This window comes from Chiloscyllium plagiosum, chromosome 4 (assembly GCF_004010195.1).
Source record: "Chiloscyllium plagiosum isolate BGI_BamShark_2017 chromosome 4, ASM401019v2, whole genome shotgun sequence".
NCBI lineage: Eukaryota > Metazoa > Chordata > Chondrichthyes > Orectolobiformes > Hemiscylliidae > Chiloscyllium > Chiloscyllium plagiosum.
In genome coordinates, this window is record NC_057713.1 from 13,206,127 (window position 1) to 13,215,787 (window position 9,661).

The 9,661-nt window shown below is 43.9% G+C and overlaps 2 protein-coding genes across 4 annotated transcripts in view; both read left to right on the forward strand.

The window, feature by feature from the left end:
- LOC122548863 (centrosomal protein of 290 kDa-like) overlaps positions 1-9,661 on the forward strand; it is a 41,426-nt gene that overhangs the window by 27,230 nt on the left and 4,535 nt on the right. The gene's annotated exons all lie outside the window — the stretch shown is intronic.
- Positions 1-9,661, forward strand: part of mppe1 (metallophosphoesterase 1) — a 56,479-nt gene that overhangs the window by 1,048 nt on the left and 45,770 nt on the right. For 2 of the 3 annotated variants that reach the window (XM_043687742.1, XM_043687744.1), the window contains exon 2: positions 5,243-5,351. The exons of the other annotated variant lie outside the window; for it this stretch is intronic. In XM_043687742.1, coding sequence (XP_043543677.1) covers positions 5,243-5,351 — 109 coding nt within the window. The remainder of the gene's footprint in view (positions 1-5,242; positions 5,352-9,661) is intronic. 3 annotated transcript variants of the gene reach the window in all.

A 9,661-nucleotide genomic window follows, 5' to 3' on the forward strand; every position in this document is an offset into this window, starting at 1 on the left:
AAGAAGGGCTTATGCCCAAAACGTCGATTCTCCTGTTCCTTGGATGCTGCCTGACCTGCTGCGCTTTTCCAGCAACACATTTTCAGCTCTGATCTCCAGCATCTGCAGTCCTCACTTTCTCCTTCAAATCCTCACCCCCCCCACCACTACAGATGGTGAAATTTGAATTCAGTTTAAAAGGGAATAAGTAGCTCATCTAATTGCCATGTTCATTGGAGTAAAGAAAAAGACATTAGTTCATTACTAGAGAAGGAAATCTGCCAACCTTACCTGGTCTGGTCAGGTCTGCATGTGACTCCAGACCCACAGCAACGTCTCTTAGTTGCCCTGAAGAGAGGCAATAAATACTGGCCTAGTTAGTGACATCCACATCGCATACACAAATCAAAAAGGTCAGAAGTCACACAACACCAGGTTATAGCCCAACAGTTTCGTTTGAAATCACAAAGGTTTTGGAATGCTGTTCCTTTATCAAGTGACTTTGTCCACCCCAGTCAACACCAGCACCTCCACATCATGAACGAAAAAAAAAATTGTTAAGAAGAAACAGCAAGGGTCAGATGCTGCACAGAAAAGGTATGGAAATGAGAAGCAGATTGCTGTTCCTGCATTAAATACAGATGGAGATGTTTTAATTTATGTAGACTGTTGGAGCTAAGGAATGTCATGTCAGCCATAGGAAAGAGCCAATGAGTGGCGAACTCAGAAGATATTATTAAACTGGAGTTTACTGGTGGAAATGAACCTGCAAACTGACATGAACATATTGATTGTTGATCACAGTGTATTCCCTCACAGCAGGTGGTGTGGGGGTGGGGTTAGGGTTTCCATTAGTAACATAAATGCATTTTGGTCAGAGTCAGGAAACTTTTAATGGAAGTTTACACCCAAAACTATTTGCTGCCTGGTTTCTACCATTTGACAGAACTGGTCATATTCTCAGGCTCACTTTGTGGATTTACCCTAGTTCAAATTGTGATCATTTCCTGAGACACACAGGAAGTAGTCAGCACATTTTGGAATTCATTTCATTCCCCCAAAAAAGAAACTGACTCTAAAGGAGCACTGTTTTCTCCCTCTATAACGTTGCTCAACTTTGCCTCCGTCTCAGCTCATCTGCTTCAGAAACCCTCATTGATGCCTTCAGACTTAACCGCTGGCTGGTTCACTTCATGCTTTCATTCCATAATGTATGCTGCATAACCTTGAGGTCATCCAAAACTCTGCCAATGTCCAAACTCCCAGCAAGCTCCATTTCCTTGCCATTCATGCTAATTAAGTGCTGACCTATACTGGCTCCTGATCAACAAGTCCTTTGATTTTGAAAATCTCATTTTGTTTTTGAAAAGATTTGTAATCATATAACCATTCTAGTACAGGCTAAACAGAGACCCGTGTGAGAATTCCTTGAAGCCTGGTACTCTGCACCTTGAACTGGACCCCATATACAAACCACTCAGATACAGAACAGGAAGTACCCAAAACAGAGGTGCATAAATAGCAGGCGGGGGCAGACCACCAACACCGTATCGAAGACGCACTGATGATACCACCTAGCGAGGCGATGAAATGTCTGCAGAAAACCACACCAGCTCGGCAAACAAATCTACAACCTAATCTCATCTTGTTTGAACGATCTATGTTAACAATGCCAGCAACCACCCCCACCCTCAACCGAGGTTAATGGGGGAATAATCATACCTTGTTTCGCTAACGTGGTCATTGTTGGGCATGGATAAGGCATCTCATATCACATTCATTGATTCAGGGTTTAGCAGGTTTGATGTCTGCACCCAGAGGGCATTGCTGACAGAGATCACTGTTTGCCAGCCCATTATAGAAACAGAGTGCTATAGGCAGCTGGTGCTTCTCCACAGTGATGATTCCATAGCTCACACAGTGTGGATCTCGACACAAATCAGTCATTTAAATGCATTACTGATATTTCTTGACTATCCTATCGCTATAAATAGTTGCATGGGGTAACTTATTTAGAAAGATCCCTCTGTTTTAGAGAAAAGCTAATGTACTTTGACCAGGTACTGGACAAGATTTGAAACCCAGTTAATAGCACTCGCAGGCAAAGACCTTCTTCCAGTGTCGCTGGTGTCATGCTTTGAAAAGCAACTTACATAATAAGAAATGGCTGCATTTTGACAGTTAGCTCAGAGAGAAAGCCTTGCATTTGTAAAGTGCCTTTCACAGCCTCAGTGCGCAAGCACTATATCGCTGATTAATTACTTCTGAAGTGCAGTAGCTATTGTAACGTAGGAAGCATGGTAACCAATTTGCACATAGCAAACGGCCACTAACAGTAATCTGATAATGGCTGGATAATCTGTTTTTTATAATGACATTGACTTAAGGATAAATATTGGCTGGAATACTTATGCTATTGTGCAAATACCCCACCATGGGACTTCTTTTACATACAACTGAGAGAGCAGAAGGGATTTGTGATGCATTCCCTCGGTACTCCACAGGAGAGTGTTATGCTGAGGGGAGTGAATGTTTAAACCTTTTAATTTAATACAATCCTGCAGACAGAATCTATCAGCCCACTTCATGTTTCCCACTGTTCTGTAGGCACGCCAGTGTGCGACACTGTTGGAGCTGCTGCTAAGGTTACTAACACAATCATGTTTAAATGTAGCAAACTACAGGGTCCAGTGTGCTGCGGAAGACCACTTCTAAAGAAGGGAAGAATCTCCCAAATCTCCTGTATTTAACAAAACCTATTGTATTCTTAACAGTTAATTACAGCCTACATTAGATATTGTACCAGAGACCTCCGGCGGGCTCACCCCTTTGTGATCCTGAAATATTCTGCCCACAAATCCATACAACATCACCATCGTGGGTGGAACTTAAGGCAGTCCTCAGTATTAGACCCTTTCAGACACATACAACATCAGACCCTTAGTCCCAGCTGTTTGGAAGCTGCTAACTCTCCATTTTATTGCTGGTTTGCAGAATAATGTTTACCTTTTTAATTATTGACCTATTTTTCTAATGAACCTGTTCAGACATGTTATTATACACCTCTGGAGCCGGTGGGACTTGAACCCAGACTTCTAGGTGCAGGGGTAGGGACACTTCCACTAAGCCACAAGAGGTCCCCTCATATTTACATCGAGTCACAAAGATGTACAGCCCGGAAACAGACCCTTCGGTCCAACTCATCCATGCCAACCAGATACCCTAATCTAATCTAGTCCAATTTGCCAGCGGTTGGCCCATATCCATCTAACCCCTTCCTATTCATAAACCCATCCAGATGTGTGCAATTCTGGTTTCCCTCCTATCGGAAAGATGTTGTAAAACTTGAAAGGGTTCAGAAAAGATTTACAAGGATGTTGCCAGGGTTGGAGGATTTGAGCTATAAGAGAGACTGAATAGGCTGGGGCTGTTTTCCCTGGAGCATCAGAGGCTGAAGGGTGACCTTATAGAGGTTTATAAAATAATGAAGGGCATGGATAGGGTAAATAGACAAAGTCTTTTCCCAAGGTGGGGGAGTCCAGAACTAGAGGGCACATGTTCAGGGTGAGAGGGGAAAGATATCAAAGGGACCTAAGGGACAACTTTTCACACAGAGGGTGGTATGTGTATGGAATGAGCTGCCAGAGGAAGTGGTGGAGGCTGGTACAATTACAGCATTTAAAAAGCATCTGAATGGGTATATGAATAGGAAGGATTTGGAGGGATATGGGCTGGGTGCTGGCAAGTGGGACTAGATTGGGTTGGGATATCTGGTTGGCATGGACGAGTTGGACCGAAGGGTCTGTACATCTCTATGACTCTAAATTTTGTAATTCTACCAGCCTCCACTGCTTTCTCTGGTAGTTCATTCCATACACGTACCATCCTCTGCGAGAAAACATTGCCCCTTAGGTCTCTTCCAACTCTTTTCCCTCTCACCTTAAACCAATAGCCTCTAGTTTTGGACTCCTCTACTCTGGGGAAAAAGGACCTTAGCTATTCACCCTATCCATGCTCCTCTTGATTGTATAAACCTCTATAGGTCACCCCTCAGCATCTGACATTCCAGGCTAAATAGCGCCAGCCTATTCAGCCACTCCCTGCACCTTTAGGAAATAAACGATCAGCATTTAAAGAAAATAAATCCTACATGGTGGCATATCCTGATTTCAAAATTGTAATAGTCACCTCATGTACAAAATTTATTTGTGTTCTTAGCATTGGAGCAAATTGTCACGATGAGTTCTGATCAGAATGCAAACATGCAGTGGTGCAAAATTAAATAAATGTTATCCAATGCAGCAATGCAGGAGGTGATGAAATGCAAACAGCAAGTTCAACAGCATTTGGAAAATCAAACGTCAGGCTTATGTTTTTGTGCAGATTGCTTCCTCAGAATTTCCTGTAAACTCAAAGCTAGTTTTTCTCTTCACATCTAGTCATGCAAGTTAAGCAATTTTCACTCAGCACTAAAACTGCCACAGGGCATCAAAGCCGAAATCATATGGTCAAAACTCTAGCCGTAAGTAAATCTGCAGTCTACAGATCAATCATTTGTAAAATATGGAAAAAGACTAAATAAAATTGACATCCTGTAAAAAGGAATTTGACTAATTTCCCCTCCCTTTTAATAGCAATGGTAAATGCAAGGTTAATCTGACATCAGTGTTGTACTCGGGAGAGGATTAAATTGAATTCCTTCCTGGTGGAGTTGAACTTTTGAGAGGTTCTGGAGCAGGAATAACCTCTGTTAGTTTTCCTTCAATCCTGCAGTTCCAATAGCGGTGGCACAGTGGTTAGCACTGCTGCCTAGCAGTGCCAGAGACCCGGGTTCAGTTCTCGCCTGACCCGCCTCAGGCAACTCTGTGTGGAGTTTGCACATTCTCCCCATGTCTGCATGGGTTTCCTTCGGGTGCTCCGGTTTCCTCCCACAGTCCAAAGATGTGCAGGTTAGGTGAATTGGCCATGCTAAATTGCCCATAGTGATAGATGAAGGGGTAAATCTAGGGGAATGGGTCTGGATGGGTTACGCTTCGGTGGGTTGGTGTGGACTTGTTGGGCTGAAGGGCCTGTTTCCACACTGTAAGTAATCTAATCTAATCTAATTTTGCACGTCACCAAGCATTTAAGCGTTTGACCTACTCTGAGGTTCAGTGGCTGCAGTTATGTAAGACTGGGAGGACAAGTTACAAATTTGTAACATTTCTTGCACAATGCTGCAAACAGTAATGCTAGAAATTTGTGCTGTTCTGTTCACCTCCAGGGAATGGCAAATGGAGCGGGCTTTTCAGACTGCTTCATGGTTATTTCAACCGGATGTGGTATTCGTTCTTGGTGACCTGTTTGACGAGGGGAAGTGGAGCTCACCAGAGGTACTGTGTTCTGATTTGTATGTCCCTCCACCTTTGATAAAATGCCTGAGCTATGCACAAAAAAAATGTCTTTCTCAAACCGTGGTGCCCTGAAAGCAGTACAGGTCGGTATTTGTTTCTGCAGAAATTTATGCTGAGAACAACAACCTATTTACAATGTGGAGGAGCTGGTGTTGGACTGGGGTGGACAAAGTTAAAAATCACACAACACCAGGTTATAGTCCATCAGGTTCCAAAAAACCTATTGGACTATAAGCTGGTGTTGTGTGATTTTTAATCTATTGACAGTATGTTCCCCCACTTCACTCACACACTGTTAGCAGAATATGTACCTTTTATGGCTTTGGGAGAATCTTGCGCACTACGCTTTGCTGATACTCAGTTTATTAAAACAGTATGAACATCCTGTTAACAAATCATTAAATAAAAACTGAAAGAACTGTTGGATGCTGCAAATCAGACCCAAAACAAGACAGAGATTGCTGAAAAGCTCAGCAGAGCTGAAAAACGTGGCGCTGGATAAAGCACAGTAGGTCAGGCAGCATCCGAGGAGCAGGAGACTCAATGTTTTCGGACCTAAGCCCTTCATTAGGAATGGCATCAGGAAAGGAATCAAAGTTAACGATTCCGGTCAAGTGACCCTTCATCAGAACTGAGTTTGAGTTCCGAGGAAGGGTCACTAGACTCGAAATGTTAACTCTGATTTCTCTCCACATGTGCTGCCAGACTGGCTGAGCTTTTCCAGCAAGCTCTATTTTTATAATAAATCATTGTGTGGTCTCTTTTAGAGTCATACAGCACAGAAACAGACCTTTCAGTCCAACTCGTCCGTGCCGACCAGATATCCTAAATTAATCCAGTCCCATTTGCAAGCATTTAGCCCATATTTCTAAACCCTTCCTATTCATCTACCCGTTCAGATGCCTTTTAAATGTTGTAATTGTACTAGCCTCCATCACTTCCTCTGGTGGAACACAGCAGGTCAGGCAGCATCCGAGGAGCAGGAGAATCGATGTTTTGGACAAAAGCCCTATCCTTGTACCAGTCTAAACATAGAGAATGATATAAACAGAAACCAAAATTGCTGCAAAGATTCAGCAGGTGTGGCAACATCTGTGGAGAGAAAGCAGAGTTAACATTTCAGATCCAGTGACCTTCTTCAGAACTAATTGTAGCTAGGAAAAGGTTGGGCTATATGCTGAAGATGAGGTGGGAGAAGGAAGTGACAGGTGGAGTTAAAGCCCAAAGAGAGAAAACAGCACTGGGCAGATTGGGGTGGAAAAGTGTGGAGCTGGAAAATCACATCCAGTCAGGCAGCATCTGAGGAGCAGGAGAATCGACATTTCGGGCAAAAGCTCTTCATCGGGCATCCTATAATCCTAGTTGATTAAAACCTTACTGCGAAGCCTCTTCCAACGATACCTCAACTCTAATCCCCGGCATCTGCAGTCCTCACGTTCTCTTAGACCGAGGAATAGGTAAAGGTCAGTCTGGGAGAATTAATAGCGGCTAATGGGGACAATTAGTGACTGACAATGGGTTGTTTGTAGTAGCAGCCCATATGATGACAAGGCCTGGTGCATGGGCGTTGGGGTAAGGACATGCGAGATGCTGCTCAGGCCCTAAAAGTATTGACAAAAACAGAAATTGTTGAAAAAGCTCAGGAGTTCTGGCAGTATCTGCTGAGATTTTCCAGTAATTTCTGTTTTTGTTTCTGATTTACACCATCTGCAGGTCTTTTGGTTTTTACCTAAAACTATTGAACTCAATTATATTGAGTCCAGGAGGCTGCAGGGTCCCCAAACGGAGTACTTTCTCCCATGATTTGTTCCTCTACATCCTTTCCACTAGTTGATGATCAGTAGGCTACACCTAACAATCTAATTGCACCTTCCTTTGCTCCTTAGCTCTGTCCTCGTTAATTCTGTGTTTGAACTATCTGAGACATATTCTTTCCCCAGCACTGCAATGCTCTCCTTAACCAATATAGACACCCCTCCTCCTTCCCTTCCTTTTCTATATACCTTGTCCCCAGAAATATGTAATACCAAGTCTAGCCCTTCATTGAGTGAGGTCTCTATCACTACCACATTATAATTCCACATGACAGTCTGTGTCTGTTACACCCCAACCTTGCAAGAACTTTAACAAACACTGCATTGAACAAACAGGCAAAAAACTAGCCACCAGGATACATGAATATCAACTAGACACAAAAAGACATGACCCTCTCTCACTGGTATCCTTACATACAGATGAGGAAGGACACTACTTTGACTGGGACAGCACATGCATCCTAGGACAAGCCAAACAGAGACATGCACGACAATTCCTAGAAGTATAGCATTCCAACCGAACTCTATCAACAAACACATTGACTTGGCCATTCACTACCTCTTGAGAAAAAGAACAGGAAATGACATCACCACTGGTAATCATGTCACCACAGGAAATGATATCACTAAACCAAGGAAACCTAAATACATAAATAGAAAGTGGGCTACACCACCAATGCTTCATCTGAAGGCTCACTGAAGGTGTTACCTAGTATGGTGACGCAACATCTGAAAACGAATCTTCCAGCTCAGTGAACAAACCTACATCCAGAACCCCAACCTTATTTACTGTGTGCATTCAACTGGCTGCACTGTAGTAACCCTGATTTAGAATTCACTACTTTCTCCCATACTCTGACTATTCTCTCTGCTAGTGCTACCTATCTTTCCAAGTATTTTTTGAACCTCTTGTCCAATATTTTCTCTTGGTTCCTACACCCCTGTCAAATTAGTTTAAAATCTATCCAATGGCAGTAGCTTTCAGAAAGCCCTACAAGGAACTCAGTCCCAGGCCTGTTCAGATACAACTGGTCCCCCAGCTTCTCCAAATGCTATAGGTTAGTCCCAGGAATCTAAAACCCTCCCTTCTACTGTATCTTTTGAGCTACGCATTCATTTGCCTTATGTTTTTATAGTTACTTGCACGTGATTGGGAGTAATCCAGAGATTGTTGCATTTGAGGTACCTGCTTCCAAGTTTCTACCTAACTCCCTAAATTCGGATTGCAGCGCCCACTTCCTGACTAAGCTATTGGCAGCGACATGGACCATGACCACTGGCTGTATACCCCTGCTATCTCTTGCCAGTCTCCTGCAGCAACTTTGTCACATCCTTAATCTTGACATCAGAAATAAAACATGCCAATGTGGAGCTGTGACTGTGGTTACAGAAATGCCTATCTTTTCCCCTCACTAATGAATTCCCGATCAGTATCGCTCTTCCTCCTCTCCTGGTCGGCTGAATTGCTCATGGTGCCTGAAAGATGGCTCTGAATGCATTCCCTTGAGGAATCAGCACCTCCTCAGCTTTTAAAAACGAAAGCCGATTTGTGAGTGGAATCCCTGGGGATTCCAGCACAACCAGATTGTTTCTTGCGGCCTGCCCTTCAGCTGCAAAGTGACTACCTCTCCGAAAATGTAACCCACATAGCTCTTGGCCTTGTGGACATGCTACAGTGTGCCCTGCCACCATTTGAGCTCCAAAAACTCAGAGCTCGGGTTTCTGCACATGTGATCACCTAGAGGATCCTGGTAGGGTCCATGACTTGCCACATATCAGAGGCACATCCTTCAGGCTAGATATTCCACTTGACCAAGCTGTGCTGCCACGTCTTAACTCTCACTCTCTCAGCGGAGCAGTTAAGGGCTGTTTGGCAGTGGCTGCTTGAAGGCTCGGTGACGTTTGTTTAACGGTTTAAATTTGAAAGTTTTTAAAAAAAAAAGCGCGGAGCGGACCTGGAAGCTGGTGTGGCGCTAGCTTACCTGGATAGGTTTCTTTCCCTATAAAAGGGCGCAGGAGAGGAACCCGAGGCACTATAGAGGTAGTGCCTCCCACCTGCCCTCCTCCTCTAACCTAATAATAAGACCCGTTGTGGTAAGTAGGTAAGTGCTGCATTTTGCTTGTTCTATTCGTTAGACCTAGTTTTTTTTTTAAAAGGTTACATTTAGAGGGATGGCAGTGAAGGCAGTGCAATGTTCGTCTTGCAACATGTTTGAGGTGAGGGATGCCATGGTCATCCCTGCTGATTACACTTGCAGGAAGTGCACCCATCTCCAGCTCCTCCAAGACCGTGTTAGGGAACTGGAGCTGGAGTTGGATGAACTTAGGATCATTCGGGAGGCAGAGGGGGTCATAGATCGGAGCTTTAGGGAAGTAGTTGGGGGGATGACTTACCAGGGGTAAGTAACGGGGCACAGGTCTCTGGCACGGAGCCTGTCCCCGTTACAAAGAAGGGAAGGGTGAAGAAGAACAGAG